The 17,774-nt window shown below is 42.3% G+C and overlaps 1 protein-coding gene across 1 annotated transcript in view; it reads right to left on the bottom strand.

The window, feature by feature from the left end:
* The window catches only part of emid1 (EMI domain containing 1), a gene marked incomplete at its 5' end in the record, with an annotated part of 66,140 nt that extends 51,216 nt beyond the window's left edge, over positions 1–14,924 (bottom strand). The window contains 3 exons of the mRNA XM_083904451.1: positions 3,964–4,067; positions 5,396–5,509; positions 14,749–14,924. Coding sequence (XP_083760577.1) covers positions 3,964–4,067; positions 5,396–5,509; positions 14,749–14,924 — 394 coding nt within the window. The remainder of the gene's footprint in view (positions 1–3,963; positions 4,068–5,395; positions 5,510–14,748) is intronic.
* Between the last annotated feature and the right edge of the window lie 2,850 nt (positions 14,925–17,774).

Below are 17,774 nucleotides of genomic sequence, written 5' to 3'. Positions count from 1 at the left end.
GATTCAACAAATCAAAGCAAATCAGGGTCAACTGTATCTTAGTGTCATCCTCCCACATTTAGGATGCTGTCGAATTAGCAAAGTGGAGGGAAAATGCTAATGAATTTTATTTCTGTACTGTATTTAGATGGGGTCACACTGTCTTACAGTGAGTTGGTCCTGCGACTATCACCAAATGGCTCCATCTTCCCGCAACCTTCATGTGGAGGATTAAGCAGGAGACTATGAACGAATGAATGCATTTAGATGCTGATGCAGGAGACAGAAGAAAGTCCTTGAGAGTCACTTCTAATTCAATAATCATTCTCCTATCCATTACATTTGATATCCTCAAGTCCCACAATTACCTCAAAATGAGGTATAATTTTCGATATTTGTGTACAAGTTGGGATATCCCCTCTGAAAACAAGCATTTATGACTTGGAATGCCAATGCTAACCAAGCATACATTAAATCCCTGTTTTTGGCAGGCAATGAAAGTGTCTACATCTGCAAATACTTAGCCTATTTTTTCTTAAGCTCAATCAGAGATAAAGACCACTGTATTCCAGGTCCAGGAGTAAGACAATATCTCCCAAACCTCATAGAAAACAATTAGGACATGGTAATTACACCATTGGCCTGGAATTCCAGCCAGAATGAGAGCGAATGTGAAGGCTCCCTGACTGATGCAGTGTTATCTTACTCGCTTGGACTGCGATGGACTGAGTTTGTTTATCAGCCTGGGTGTGATGTAATGTTTTGCTTTTGAAGTCGTCAGTTGGAAGATGAGAGGCCAGAACTCCTCACAGGCTTGTGTGGCTGACTGGATGACAGAATAACGTGATCTCTCCCCATAATGTTGTCTCATTTACAGCTGCTCTCTGCCGATTTGGCCTCAGAAACGCATCATCCAAGAACTAAACTGGGACACATTATCTCAAAAACTGTAGTCTGCGACTTTTAAACATAAACAAATGTCTGTTACATTCAAACCGTTGTCAAATGAGTTCGCTCAACGCTGATTAATCAACTCCACACACTTTCTCAATATAGTGGTGTTTACGTGTAGCGTCGCCTGGCAATAGTGCACACAGGAAGTGATTCAGTTTGTGTCAAGATAGATGAAGGCAATAGCAACATAAAGCAAGCTCTAGTAAAGCAAGATGACTGCAAACTGGATTATGGCTGAAAATACAAAGAAGAGCCACACAAAAGTGTGATTCTACTGCAAAAAAAACCTCTGCACTGCTACTGTATTCACTTGGTCAGTTTTCACAGAATACATCGTTACTGTTTCTGTTCAAAGAAGACAGAACAAAGGCCGAATAATAACATTTAAAACAAAAATGTACACACTACAGCTTCACTGGACTTGATTTATGGATGTTGACCCATTTTCTGGGAGGCAGTGTGGGTGAGAATGGAAGGACCATGAGAGAAAACAACTCTCTCATCTCCGTTTTGAAAAAAACACAACCATTTCAGGAACTCTGCTCACAGATTATAACTCACTTCCTCTCCTCTCACACACACCTTCACGCAGCCTGAGCCCCAGAGTCGTGCTGATATAGATGTTATTGAGACCTGCTGTAAAACAGACTGGCCTTGGGAGTCAGACATGACCAGGGGTTTTTGAGGTAATCTGGTGAGAGAACAGAGGAAGTAAAATCCGAGCAGCATAAGTTAATGAACAGATCATACACATTTTCCACAGTCTGTGAAACACAGACGAGCAGAGGGAGAGGGACGGCGGGAGTGAAGGTATATGACCAGAGCCAGTCTGAGGGCAATTTGCTCAGAGAAAAAACTTTTCCAAAACTTTTGTATGGGGACCACATTTTTAACCCTTTAACACCGAGCGTATCGCAGACAACACAGAGATTTAGAGAAACGGGTGTACATAGTTTTAGGACATTGAGACAAAAACTCAAACAACTGTGACTTTAAATATGTTTTATGCTGTTCAAATTTCAACACGCAATATCTGGTGTTCATGTACAACTACAGTGCTTTTTTTTAAATAAAACCTTTTGTTAAATTGTTAATACTACAATTAGTTATACCAGTTATTCTGGAAAAATGGGCAAAAGCACTTACTCACAGGACTTTTTCTGGCCCTGTTATGGTAAAAACAAGCAAAAAGTAAATGTATCTTTACTGCCATTTTTAAAAGATAAACCAGCAAGTATTTAATAAATCCTAAGTTAAAAGGCTGGAAATAGAAGAATGACAAACCAAGAAAGTCCAGTTTTCTTAAAAGTGTGCTCAGATGATGGCCTCCTTTACTTTTTAAGACTTCTTTGACCTCATTAAAGGTCAAACAAGTGCATACAGTAGCCTGAAAATCCACAGCAAATGTGTGGAGATTTGCAAATGGAGCCACGCACACAGGTAGTGAGCCTGTGGATTTGAAACGTGCAACCCACTGAACTGCGAATGCAGCTTTAGCTTCACTTTGCAACACTAGAACAGTACAATCCCGACTAGTGTAGCATTATGTGGCAAGCTTTTATTTCTTGTTAAAGTGATGAGTGAGGCAGACAGCAGCGGGATATCAGGTTCTGTGCTGGCAAGAGGTTCTGTTCACGCGGCAGAGGCAGAACAAAGCCCCGGTGGCTCTGGACAGCATCCATGGTGCCGCAGAGTAAAGGCCCATGTGAATAGGAGCTGTCACTTCCACTCAGTGCCGTCTGTGATCTGAGCCACCCGGAACGGCGCTTAGAGAGGCAGCTAATCCTAGCATCCCTGTCGACTCGACAGCCCCCCTGCCGCCATGACAGCCAGAGGGGAGTCTCCTCCAGCAACAACTTAATTGGATAATTTCCTCCCCGGTTCAACTGTGTGTAGTTTTTTTGGTAAATTAAAGTCTGGTTGGTCTGACTGCGAGCGTGTTCCTTGACTTTGAGCGTGGCAAAAGGTCTAAAACAAGCATCATATTCATGCAGTCGTGATGAGTTCTGTGTGTAAACATGGTGAGGTTTCTCCAGGTCTGCAGACCACAGCACTTTTCCACGGATAATTAAAGTCGAGCTACAGTTGCAGCTGGACTGTTAAATTTGACTACTGTCCTTGTCCCGGTGTACAAGCCTGAAGTGTGTTAGCGCACCATCCTGTGGGCAATGAACATACACATGCATGCAGTAATTAGTCCTACATTGAGATATATAATCCAGTAAAATTTCAGTCAGTTCATATATTTTATAAGTCTGGTTTTAATCAGACTGACACGATAACTAGATTTTTTCTCTCTGCTGGGGTTTGTGAGAGGGTTCTTAATTCACCTGGGAGGGAGAACATAAAAAAAGAGAGGAAAAACAGCCACTGCTCTCAGCACCATAAAAAAAAGTGACCACTTTAACCACTGTAAATATTTATTGTCCTTTGTGTCACAAAGCCCATTGATTTATGTTACACCCAGTCAAGTCCTGGGTCCCAGCATAAACAGAGACGCTCCGCCCTTCTCCCCAGACTGCTGAGACACAGGGGCCAGTGCCAGGGGAAGTCATTATACACTGGTGGAGTGTGTGCGTGCATGTGTGTGTGGCGGGCAGCTACTGTAGATGAAAAATGGAAACAGCAGAGCTAGCATGGCACTAAAAACAGGAGGAGAACTCGGTTCCAACTACTGGACCATAAAACTCCAAAAACCACACAAAAGAATCAATCCTAACATTGACTCTGAGAGTGAACACAATAAAAGTGATTACTAAAGTGGAGGTAGTGTTATGAGTCACCCCGAAAAACGCTGAAGGATCTTGTTTCTAAACTTTGTTCTGAAGAAAGCAGCCTTATTATGTAAGCCCTAATGGAAATCACTCCTGTTTATGGGTATGACTTGTACATGTGTGTGTTTAAGGCTTTACGAAGGCAAAACAGAGCTGAGAGTAGCCACACTCGGAGGTACAATAGAGATATAAGAGAGTGATCAGAAGGTTTCTTGGTCACAGATGGCTGTATTTGTCCATGTCTCTCTCGACTTACCTTCCTCACAGGCAGCACCACTGAAACCTGGACAGCATTTCCACTCCAGCGAGGTCACCGTGCGGTACACCACTTTGTAGGAGGGTCTAACAACCGTCTTATAGCTGCAACAACAAAAAAAGAGAGAAAGAAGAGGTCACAAACCCACAGTAGAAGTAGAAGATGAGGTCATTTGTTTTTCTGACTCATTGTAACTGTAAATACACTACAATAACAAAATGACATGAAAACATGGCACGAACTGCAGGCAGCACAGAGAAAACCATGTTAGCCACAGGACAAGGAAAATCAATTTGGGTTTCTGCAATGAAATTATAACTATAAAAGTTCGAAAAAATTACTTCCACAGAATATTTCTTGTGTGGTGTTTTTAAAGGGGAATATACAGTATGTAAAATATGTGCAACAGTAAACTTTGGCATTTAAAACACAGAGAAAACGATACACAATTTGATTTAGTGACCATATAGTCTGACTCCACTTCCGCTGTATCTCTCTGTAATCTCTCTGCTATTGAATCAGTTTCCTGTTGACCTTTTATGTCAGAGACAGACAAACAGTTAATGGTGAGACGGAATATTTAGTTCCTTCAGTTGCCCAAGCATGAGGGTCGTCTCTTCGTCAGTCCAAAAGTGGGTCTTCTCCACAGTTTTCACTCTTGCCGACGGCATCATGTAAATGTTTGTCCTTTTCCAGCAACAGAACTGCAAATTACATGTCGTCTTCTTCTACTTCCAGGTCCTCGAATTGTCTAGGCATGTTAGTCCAACTAAGAATAGCTCGATGTTTACATGACGCTCAGAAAACTGAACTACTGTCTTAGTCCGACTAAAATCAGACTTTTAACATGCACTGACTGAACCTATTTCGTTAAATCATGTTTGTCAACAAAAGGTGGACATTTAAAGTCTCACGATGAGAGAAGACCATTATCCTGTGACAATAAGAGGCTGTAAAAACATTATATACATTAAATATACACTGTCAACGTGTATGAGAGACATTAGCTAGCTTGCCTAGCTGTCCAGAAGAGACCTTTGTTTATGTCTTCTCCTCTTGTGGAGACGTTTTTGAGAGCTGTGATGAGGCTTTTTAAGTCTGGTAACGTTCAGCATTTACAACCCCAAAAACACTGCAGCTGGCTTTCTTTGACAAACTCGGCTCTGACACTGAAATGCTGCGAGCTACATGAGTGGGTGGGTGACGGTGGGTGGCACAACAAAACCAAAACACCAAAACCAAAACATAAACAGAGTTTGCAGCTGGTAGCATCATCAATTTAACATGTTCCTTTAATCTGCTTACACATGAAAACTCAATATGCCCCTTTAATGTGGCTTCTGCCGGTTCCAGTGTTCATATCTCAGAGTTACAGGAGCTGCAGCAGCAGCAGCAGCAGCATGAGTGTGCTTATGTTCCTTGGCTTGCTCACCTCCCTCCCGTGCATCCCTGTGGCCAGCGACACGTCTGGTAGACTCTCTGGAGAACTGTCCCATTCTGCACCTGGCACGTCACCGTCTTTGTGACCGTATGAGGACACCAGTTTCTGAAGAAAGGGGGGAAAAAAAAAAGAAGAAGAGGGAAACTCAGAAATGCAGAGTCAAAGAATAAAATAATAAAACAGCAGCAGGGCTGCGTCCACGTGTTATTCTTAGACAATGTAGACAAATCCCATTTTCAAAAGTAAATAAAATGAGGTGAACCGTGTATGTTGTAAAAACACCTTCACACAAGTGCACTCACACTATAGCACACTCGTAAAATCAAATTAGCCGTGCAGTCGAATTCAATGCACCGATGTGTCCCTCTTGGGTTTTGATTCTTTCCCTCTCTTTCCCAGCCCTTTTGTTTTGAAACTTCTTTATGGTGTTTACACAGTTTTTTTTAATCAGGCACCAGATTTGCAACGGTGCATTGTGGGCTGTATTTACACTGCAGCCTCTCCTCTGTCAATACACATCCGTTTGCATTTGTCTCTCAGAGGAGGCAAAGTCTCCCCGGAGAGGGTGAGGAGGAGGAAAACACGGTCTCACGGGGAGATTAGAGTTTTTCAGCACAGGTTAATGTTGGGGTCACAAGTCCACTGACTCTGTAATGTGCAAGACATTACTAGGATTCACTTGAGGCTGTTAAGACACCGGCTTGTTAATGTAAAGATCAGAGTTCAGGACGTGATTGTGTGGATATGATCAGGCAGGCATGTCTCTCTCTCTGTGCGACCTCCTTGAAGCAAAATTAAAAAGTATTTTTCTCCTCAGTGAAACACATCTGTGCAACTATTAGGCCAACAGTGTTTCATTAGAGGAGACTGAAAGCTTACCGGTTTGTTTAATCCTCACATCCCTCTATCAGGAGCGCATATGTGTTTAGAGGAAAACATTTAGCGTAAGAGGCTGCTTTCATTTAATCCCCACCCCCCACACACACACACACACACACACACACACTTATCAAATCGTGAAAACCTGAAGGGCTTTAATATTTAAAAAACACTCCGACTTTTATTTTGATAACAGTGAAAAGTATGGATATGGCGATAGCTGAGAGAGAAACAAGAAGAGCGATTACTTTAGCCGGTGTTTACACAATCAATAGACGTATCGACATGAGGCCCTAATGTGAAACCTCAAAGGAGGCCTGTGTGGCCTGAAGCGCAGCGCTGCTCCGTGTGTTCTGCTGCCAATGTGTTTGTAAGAGAGGGACGGTGCTCCCACCAAAGTCTGTTTGTCAATATGCGAGACCATATGTTTGTGTGTGTGAGAGACAGTTTACAGTAAAGGGAAACCGCCAAAGGCGGAGGATGCGAGGCAGCAGCGAACCACCTCACGTTAACAACCTCCATATGTTGTGGTCGCCGCACACACACACACACACACACACACACACACACACACACACACACAGACTTGAGCCTCTGAGGAATGACTGCGCACTACTTACTGCAGAGATTCTAACAAAGGTTTCCCTGCCATAAGAAGTTAGAAATGAAAAGGAAAACTATCACAGCAGATTGGAGTCAAATCCAAGGCCACGTTTTCTGACCAAAGAACCAAGATGTGCTCTGACCTAAAGAGGTGGTCTGCAGCTACATCCCATACTATACTTAAATTTTTAAACAAAAACAGTCTTTGTCCATTGTCAGAAGTAATCTGCGTCCATAAAAGACACCTGAAGACGTGCAGCGCATCACATGTCAGTTCAGGTACACTGGGCGTGTGTGTGGAGGCAGATTTTCTCTTTTGCAGTTGTTGATTTAATTTCACTAAGTACTACTAATAAGAAACAACAATAGTGAAAGGCAAGAGCAAGGATTTCTGTTACAGAACTGACAGCAAGGTGAAACTGAGACTGATCTGTGGCTCGGTTCACAGATTTTTGGGACGGTTCTGACCATGAAGTGAAAATTAGCTAAATAGCACATCGGGGAGAGAAGAGTAGGAAACAATTGAACTTAGAGGGAAAATGAATGAATAAAAAAAATGCTGCTGTTTTTTCCGAGAGGAAGACTATTTTTAAACCAGTCAATGTCATGTGTGGGGAAAAGCAGCGCACAGACGAGGACGAGGACAGGATGTAGCTGTCATTAGTGTTGGAACAATAAATCGGTTATGACCAACTAATATGACAATTGCTTATTGGTTTGTGTGTGTTTTAACATATTCAAAAAGTAAAATATGGCTTATTTGCTCCTCTGTGACAGGAAACTGAAAATATGTTATTTATGGACTACCCAAGACATTAGAGAACGTCATCATTTTGAGGTTTTTGGAAACATCAATCCATTCTCGGAACTTGAATCAGAAAAACTCTGATTGATTGATCCAACAGAACAGATTCATGAAATGTCATGAAAAGGTCTGTGAAACCCTGACTGGATGGAAGGGAAAATGGAATAAAAGGAAGTGTGCAAGAAATAAGACAAAGAAGAATGACTAAGAAAGAAGAACGACTCTAATCATTGGTGAAACATTTCAAACATTGAAGCAGCTGTGGTCAGGTAGAGCTGAGGAGGAGGGGAAGACTAACCAATGACTCCTCCCCACCACTTATCCTCCAGAACCAACAGATAAACATCTGACTTTCCCAGGCTGAGGAGGTGGAGGTTTCACCTGGGAACAGCTAAGATCGTCACTGGGGGGTACAGGGTGGGAAGTGGTGGGATTGAGTTTTATGGTCTTCCCCTCGCTCTCTTTGCTTTGCACTTATGTAATTACCACAGAGGAAATGCCAACCACTGCGGCTTCAGTGAATAAAATAACAAAAGCAGTTGGTATAAACAGAGTTTACAATTTCCCAAATGGCTCGACAACCGATACGGGCATCACCTTCGCCGTGCAGCTCACGAAAAACCTTACAAAGTTTTCTTTAAAATGTTTTAACTCTCGTCTCGTCCAAGCGGCTTCTTCGGCTGCAAATAATTAGTCTCCAGAGGATACAATGACCTGAGAAACATCAGTGAAATCCTTGCAACACTTTTTTCCACTGCAATGGGAAGGGATATACACATTCCTTTGATGTGTGAAGATAATTATGTCACCTGGGTATAAGTCACACCATTATCTCCTCTGAGATGTGAAGGGCTGATGATTAAAAGTCTGCATCTTATTTAAAGAGCCCTACAATAACATACTGACATTGTTGCTTAATCAGCAACTATTTTGATTATCAATAAAACAAGATTTCTGATTTTTCAGCTCCATACAACGAAGAAAGCATTAAACCAAAGCAAGTCATTTGAGAACGTCATCGTTTCTAGGTTTGGGAAACACCAATCACACATTTTAGCAGTTAGGCACCTGGGGGTGAGTCCGCTGGTTGTAAAAAGAACTCTTGTTTGAATGGAGGTTCATGGGAAAATGAGCCGACTTCCCACTTGATTTATAATGTCAGTCAACATTTTCCTGAGACGTTAATGGTTTCAGTTGCTAGTTTCAGGTCTTGTTCAATAGCACGTGATGTCAATTTTGTAATTTATTTCCCCATTTTGAGGAAAATAGCCTGTAAAGCGTGGCACATGTGAGTGGACAGCGCACCGTGATTTACAGTTTGCGTCGTCCAATAGCTGCCTGGTTGTCGGCGACATCTGTGAATTTCATATTGCACAAAATTATCGCCAAGGCGCCAGTCAAATCGCAAACTCTCGAGGCCTTCAAAACAGGATTTGCTTTGTGAGTGGAAAACAGTTAATGGAACCACCACACAATGGGCTGTTGGGTTTTGTCAAGTTTTTACTCTGCAACACAGGTGCACGTTGCACGTTGGGTCTTTCTCTGTAAAATGCTTCCTAGTCAACACCTTCGTCTTACTGGAGGCGCCTTTGTGTGATGAAGTGTGAAACCCACCGGCACCGTGCTGTTTCACTGGCAAAAGCACCAAGCAAGCCCTCGGTGAGTATCAGGTCTCTAAGCACACATGGCACACGTTGAATGCCGGACCCAAACTAAATAAATCATCAACCATCTCTCGCAGTCGCACACAGCCACGGCCAACAGTTAAGAAAGAAATCCACGATTTTAAAAAGGGACGTGGGGGGAAAAAAGGAAACTCACAGCTTTGGCCCATCTGTTCCTCAACACTACAGACTGTAGACGCCAAGACAGTAAAACAGAGGAGGGAAACAGAATTGCGCTGAATAGGAAATGAAGGCAAACGCTGACAGAGCGCTTGTGAACTTTGTGTGTGCCCTCATTTCGCCCTGTACACCGCGCAGTCTGCATCAGTCATCATACTGAGTAGGTGCACGTTCAGCGACAGACTGTGTCGGGAGGAGGAAAGAAAAAAAAACTCCCTTTCCTTCCACCATTCCATCCATTCACGTCGTACAGTGGGAGGAGGAGGAGAGCTGAACAGTCAACGACATGTTTGAAATGCAGAATGAATATGGATCTGGATTTTTGTCGGCTGGAAAAAACACTCGGGCAGAACAAAAGACAAAAGAGATGTGGCAGACAGAGGAAACAAAGGTCACTCTATCGCAAAAGGTCACATCAGGGAGTTTCTCAGAGGAACAGCGAGGTTGGAGAGGGAGACAATTATGAAGTCGTCTTGGTCCCGCAGGGGAAAAAAAGGAGGCGTAAGATAAATGTGGCGCAACAACAAAAGACAAAGCGAGAACGTACAGAGAGAGAGATAGGATGTTCCTGGAGCAGCCTTAAAGAACGGCATTGTGTTCATTTTGCATTTGAATAATGAATAAATGAGAGGATATCCAGAGAGCTGTGAATATGATGATGAAAGCGCCACGGTGAGGTCCCTGAAGGTCAGAGCAAAGTGACTCTTCACGGCAGCCTGAGAGGAACAAGTGAAACTCTCACTTTGTCTTTGTCTGTTTTGAGCTTTCAGGCCTGGACACCTGTGAGCGACGAGTGTGTCACTCAGAGCGCGTAAAAGGGGGAGTGTGACGTATGTAAATAGCTGCTCTGCTGATAATGAAGGAGACTTGCAGTGGAGTGGGTGTGGAGTAGCTCAGTGGTGAAAGACCGCTACCCCTGTGTGTAGAGACATCATGGTCACAAGTTCAACTCCACCCTGGCTGGTTGTACTCAATTCCCTTGTAAGTCGCTTTGGATGAAAGCGTCTGCTAAATGACATGTAATGGACAGAATGTGACTGGGTGCTGGAATAAGGCTGGAAAATAGGTACAACATTCATTTTCATATTATCTACCGATTGTTTGTATTCATTCATTCATTCATTCATTCATTCATTCAAGTCGTCTGGTTGCAAAGTGAAATGTTCTTATGTAATCCTCATCATGTTCTACTGAAGATCTGAAACTAGGAAGTGAGAAGTTTAGGCTAATTTTCCATTCAAACTGAGTTCCTCTTGCAACCACTGGAGTCGCCCCCTGGTGGCAAAGTGCTACTTCCATCCATCTTCCTGGGCTTCACTTTTCAAAACCAGAAGACTATGTCCTTTTTTTAAATATAGTCAATCTATATCAATGTATTAAGAAGAAAACTACACATAGAGTTTTGTATAAGTCAAGGTGAGATCATCCCAAAGATCGTCAAATGGGTTCAAATTCAATATTCAAAAATTCATGTTTAAGATGCTCGACCAAGATTTATTATTTCCTTTAAAATGTTAGACTGTAGAATTGTTCTTTTTATATATATATATATAGTTTGGTCAATGGTATATCAGAAAACAGTGAATATCGGTCTTTTAGGAGGTCATTAGTCCATTAAACAAAGATTCTCTTTACAATGAAATAAAGAAACTTAATTTTAGTCATTTCTGGTGACTCAAATTAACTGATTAATGCTTTTGTTTTATTATATACAATGAATCATTGCTCTTCTACATGGTTTTATGGTTCTGTGAAAACAGCCACCAGGTACCATAAAGACTGCTTCTGAAGATTCCTGAACAAGTTTCCATATGCTACATGAACTGAACTTATCTGAATGATTGAATCTTAAGCCATTCTGCTTTAAGCCACTCGGGGCTCAGTCGACTGGAGTCCCTGTCATCTTCTTTCCCATGCTTAAAGAAAATGTGGATATGGTTAAGATGGGTGAGGAATGGGGGGGTGACCGGGGGGGGGGGCTCAGACTGCCTGTCAGACCATGACAACTTCTCTAAGAGAGGATAAAGAAGTGGGCGAGACAAAAAAGTAAAAAAAAAAGCAGCTACTTTTGTAACCCTAACTGAGCTTATATATAGCTGTAAAGAATGAATACTTTATCAGCTCCTCCACAGAGCAGCCGCTTCATCTGAGAAATTGAAGTTAATCCCCTTTGATTTGGGTGATCGCTCTGTGAAGACAGGCCAGTAATGGAGGACAGAACCATTTCCCAGTCTGCTAATATTAATATTTATTTCCCTATGACGGCCTGAACCACAATGAAAAGTTAAGTCTCACTCAGTCATTAAGCCCTTGCACATGGTATTAAAGAATAAAACCAAATGTTCTCAAAATAATTTCTCAAAGTGGGGCTGTCACACACAGATAACTGGGAGTTAAATTACATCTGTATCTGCAATGTGACGACATCTTCACTTTTCTTGCAGGTCAACGGAGTTTAAAGGTACATTTTTATTACATTTTAATCAGTTTTACTTCAATCTGTCCCAAGCGCTATCTCAGTCACTACCCTACATACAACTGTGCGTCTTTCACATTACTATGGACATTTTTACCCAATACTTCCTCTAGAGGGCAGTGCCAAATACCAAGGTGCAGGCTTCAACATACATGGTGACCATTGAAGATGTGATTTCATTGCGTTGTCGCCGCCACCTTAAGATTTCCGGCAACAGTATTGCAGTTTAAGACTAAGACTAGCTTGATTTTAGTCAGACTAATGTGTTTAAATGACATTAAGAAAACCGAATTACTGTCTTAGTCTGACTAAAATCAGACTTTTAACATGCATGTCAACACACACTCTTTGAAACTTTCAGCCGTTTATAAATGTCCATGTAGAATCTTCTTTGTTGTTTTCCTGACTGATTGGACTCTGTACAGCAAGAAAAACAGTGTGAAACCCAGACTGCTGTGTTTCTGGACTGATGAGGAGCCCAAATTTATGATCTGTCAGCTGTAGAAGAATTAAACATTTTGAAAAAGCTCTGTAAAAGGTCAGCTGGGAAACGAACAAGTTCAAAGGGAGGCACTTCAATTCATCTGTAATGCTAGTATACTTGGACAAGGAAAGTGGTACAATGAAATGGTGTATTTAAGGTACGTAGATCTGCATCGCTCTACCCTCAACCTACCTTAGCTCGACCTGACTGTGCAAAGAGAATAATTTTTGGATCTTCAATAAAATAATATTTATTTCTCCTCGACTGCCCCGGACCACAGTGAAAAATGGAGTCTCTGTCACTGAATGTCAGTCAATAAGAGAGGCTTCTGTTGTCAGAAAGCCCACAACCACACACCATAAACTACTGCTTTCACAGATCAACGCACACAGCAGGTGGACCACGACTTCCAGCTCCTCTCATGTCGCCTCAAACTCACTGACCCCTCTGACTCTGTAGCTGATTCACTCACTCACAACAGCAGAACCAGCTTAGTCTCTGTCTATACTCTGTTGCTCCTCCTGTGCCACTTACAAACAAACAGCAGTCCCAAAAACCCACAGTAAACTCATCTCCCTTTGCAGAAAAACAAGCCCAGATTCAGTAGTGTCCCAGCTGCTTGTGTTTAGTAAACATGTCCACAAACCTCTGGCTGTGAGTGACAGCAGAGCTGAGTGGGGAGGTTTGAAACGAGCCAGTGATGCGATGCTGAAAGCCTCCTGGATGCACCCACAAGAAAAAGGGCCTCATCAGAGGTGAAGAGGTTTCAGCCTCCGGCCACAGTCAGCCCACACACATTCACACTCAGACAGCATAAACATTTGGACCATGGTAAATGTCTGATCACCACTGAGCCTAGGCTGTCGTCTTTGACATAGCGGAGCTGGTTAAAAGGATAGTTAAGGGTTTTTTTTTTTTAAAGCTGGGCAACGATTATAGTTTTCTTAATGTCATGCAAACAAGTTAGTCAGACTAAATCGAGCTAGTCTTAGTCAGACTAATATACCTGGATAATGCAAGTCATAGTCCAATTACTCCTGCATGTATAGGCTTAGTTGGACTGGAGTCGGACGTGATCCATCTGGCCGTTTGCTGTTTGTTCTTCTGTGACGTAAGGGTCAACACGAAACTGAATTGGCACCGCTGTCCTGTGATTGTTTAGCTCCAAACAAGCAGAATACGTGACGAATCGAGCAAATAACAACGACTACTTGAGCAACAACAGCAGGAACATTTCCATTTTTTAAATTTTAAGTAGCTAACCCATCATGAGTTCATCCATCTGTGTGATGAGTGGGTTACAACATGAATGCTACAGTTTATAAGCTCTGCTGTCAAATACATCTTCCACTTGTCTGTTTTCCAATGACAAAACACTGACTTCCACCATCTGCTGGTAAATAAAGTTCTCTCATGCAGGTGCAGAACATACACGCTGCTTGTAAGTCAGCTGACGTCGACACAGCGCGTGCGATCGCAACTTATTTTCTCAACACATGTCAGTCTGAGGCAACCATCATGGTTTGGCTGATCGTGGGGCTTCTTCATTCACTCTCTAACACTTGGAACACATGTAAGACGCAGCATGTCTTCTCCAGTGGTACTATTGAGGGGAACTGATGGAGGAGCAGATGCTGCGGCTGCAAATAACTCAGCAGAGATGTTCTCAGGATCCACACAGAGAAAAAGTGGGGAGAATTGTGACAACAATGGGAATCAACAGAGCAATGTGTGCTGCCAGCACAGGAAAAAGGAAACCAACTGTCAGGAAGACAATAGACGAGGTAGATGGATGGAGATGGGAGTTACTCTGCAGAGGCATGCCTTTTTTTAACAGTGTAAAGTAAAGACTGTAAAGTCTGTATAAGCACATAAAAGGGGATTATGTGTGCATTAGATTACATTGTGTAATACATTGTGTAATGATTGGGTTATAAAACTGCACATTTAAAGTTAAAAAAGAAGGAAAAGGAAAACAAAAAAGTAGCTTGTATTTTAAATTATGACAAATATGAGTATGTTGTATGAACTGGGGTCAAATGTGGCACCATTGCAGTAAAATATATAAGCATAATTTGACAAGTTAATCACTTCACCTGTTTGTATGTCATATTTTGTGTACAGTATGCATCAGAGTAAATGACTCTGTGTGTCTATAATAGGACATATACAGTAAAGTGAGGGTTAACATACACTGACATGTGTAAGTAAAGTGACATTTTAATAGTGACAGTGTGCGTGTGTGTTTCTTACCTTTTCTGGTAGACTGAGGAGTGAGCGGCTGCGCTGTGAGTCCCGCCTGAGTAGCTCTTGTAAAGTCCCGTCTTCCAGGTTCCGTCCACCAGCGCGCTGAGCCAGAGAAGCAGCGCGGTCCAGAGCAGACTTTTCCCGCACAGCGTGGACACGCTCTCCCGTTGGCGCGGTCCCATTCCCGTGGCATCAACAACAACAACAACAGTACAGCCAGAAAAGTTTTAGTGAGCCCGACTTCCCGGCGGTGGTGGTGGTGGTGGTGAGCGGAGCAGCCAGCCCACGGAGGGAAATGTGTCAAACAGCAGTGGAGAAGACACGCATCCTACAGTGCACTGGAAAACACAGTCTTCTGTGGACGGACAGCGACTTCTAAACACTTCTGAGTACAAAAATAAAAACCTTAAATGAAGCTTCGCGTTTGCGTCTAATAACGAAGCAGAGCCTAAGTTTGGACACAGAACCAGCAGTGAGTGTGCGTGTGTTTGCGCTGCCTACCTCTGTCTCTGAGTGTGAGCTGCGGGCATGACACCACTTTTATAGTCTCCTCGGGTCTTTAAAAGACAGCACAGCCTGCTGGGACTTTTTTTTTTTTTTTTAAATATATATTTTTTTTGCCCTGCCCCCCTTTAAACTTCTCTTCTCACAGAGGACAATACGTCCTCAAGGCAGGACAGTATATGTCCTATAGCTATCAATTTAGCTAGTTATCTAGCTAGATATTTAGCAAGCTAGTTATCTAGCTAGATATTTAGCAAGCTAGTTATTTAGCTAGCTATCTAACTAGATATTGCTAGCTAGATAGCTATCAAAAGTTATGAAATAAGAGAATAAAAAAGGTAACGCACAAAATAAAAGCAATAGAATGTTCACATAAAAACTGATAAACACAACAAAAAATCTCAATAGGTCAACTATTCAAACGTTTCAAAACTGACTCACTCACTCAGTGGTTCTCAGACTTTTCATACAAAGTACCACCTGAGAAAATACTGATAACACCAACGTTAAAAATACAGTGGCGTAAATAAATACTTTTCTACAGACTCAGAAGTACTGTTCTACTGGTATATACAGTAGAACAGTACTTCTGAGGTTAACTGGAGGTACACGTACCACAGTTTTAGAACTGTGGATCTGACTAATTCGGGAGCTATGTTGCAACCGACAAACTAACTGTCTATATTTAATACACACTTACTCAAATGGCACTATTCCTGAGGTTACATAACAGGGAAGAACAATACAAAAACGTTCGAACAACGCTTCATAATACAGACCGTGCGCGCCGAAAATGAAAGCAATACATCCATATATTCATGTTCATAAAAGCATCCATTCATTCATCCGCGGGACATGTGCTGCAGTTTTACAGTGTAATCAGCCTTTAACCACAGCTGCTTGGGTCCTGCCAAGTTTCACCAGCTGCAAGACTGCAAGTTGTTTTATTTTCTTCTCCTTTTTTCTTTCTTTGTTCTGCTTTGTTTGTACAGTGCCAATGTGTTTGGTTTACTATCTTTATTTATCTATGTGATCTCCTTGATTCACTGTGTGTGTGTGTGTTTTTATTTTGTGGGGGATGAGGACGGCTTGTTGTTTTCCACCTGCTTGTTGTCATTTGTATGACAGTGATGCACAAACAGATGATCACAACAAAAGTGCATGTAGTTTTAATGCAACACAGCTGTTAGGCTGCAGTGTAAGTGAAATCCTGAGCTGGTGAGAGACGGTGTGAACACTTTGACACTCAGACTGGCACTAATCGCCCGTCCTACACTTGCGACAGGGGGGGAAAAGGCAGCAAACAGTGCCTGCTCTCGATCAGGCCCGAGCGAGCCCACCTGCTCTCAATCACAACAAACGGAAACTTGGGATTGGGAGGGTTTTCGTGGGTGAGGGCTGGAAAATGATGTGCCAGAGTTTTTTTTTGTTTCAGGGCACCACTGGCATTTTACGAGGCCACTCCACTCACTCAGAGCAGGCACCGGTGCAGAGCAGGAACTGGAGCAGTGTAGGGTTAATGTAAATCCCACAAGCAGCTGAAAATAATTTGACCTCTGTGAAAGGCGAACGCAGTTGGTTCCATTCAGAGGATTTTTCCTTTTTTTTCCCCTCTTTCATATCACTCAGTTTCTTGAGTGGTTACTTTCCTAGTTTTACAGTTTCCTTCCCCTCCACAGTGCAAAGCTGTTTTGCCTCTTCTCTGTGAAGTTTAGCGATGATCATATAAATTCAAATAAAGTGTAGGTTATTTAAACAACACGCTCTGCCCCCCTCCTGTGTTTGGTCATAAACGTCCAGTCTTTATGACGGTCCAGAGCTGTTACAGCTGTGAAGAGGCCCATCAAACCTTTAGCCTCTGCCAATCAGAGCAACACAATACACCAAAAAAGAACCACAACAATCATTTGTTATAAGAGAAGCAACCTTAGATAAATTGAACATATTTTCCATGTTGCAGGCAATTTGCAGTCACCTGTTCTCACGCGCACTGACCTCAGCAGCCTCGGTTAGTCATCGTCAACGCTGCACTAGATCTGTTCATTGAATATTAATATTTCTGTCCTGCAGAGAAAAGCAAAGAGAAGTGACTCGGGTAAAGTGGAAAACTTCAGCAACGTTTGGTCAGCAATTCATTTTCCACTGAGGGCAGCAGCTTCTGTTCCACCTACAACCTCAGCTGAAATGTTCAGCTTTTACTGTAATATCTTAAGCTTTTATTATTATTATAATAATAATAATAATAATAGAGATCATTATGAAATGTTTTCTTTCAGAGACAAAACCTGCATGTATTATAGATTTACTGGCTCATAGCCCACTGTGACACCACGGAGAACTCCCTGGAGCTACTGCCCACAGTGCTGAGCTCAGTGTTGCTGTGTGCTGCCATCTAGTGAGAAATAATGACATCAAATAGTGAGTCAAAATAGCTGTAACTTTTAAATAATTTAATCATTAATAATCTTCATTATTTCCATGAATAAGCAGAACTACAGCGTCACTGACACACGACGGGACGCCTGTGT

This window comes from Microchirus variegatus (genome assembly GCF_963457635.1).
Source record: "Microchirus variegatus genome assembly, chromosome: 18".
NCBI classification, from domain to species: domain Eukaryota; kingdom Metazoa; phylum Chordata; class Actinopteri; order Pleuronectiformes; family Soleidae; genus Microchirus; species Microchirus variegatus.
The sequence above is the reverse complement of the archived record's forward strand: the minus strand, read 5'-3'. Positions and strand labels throughout refer to the sequence as shown.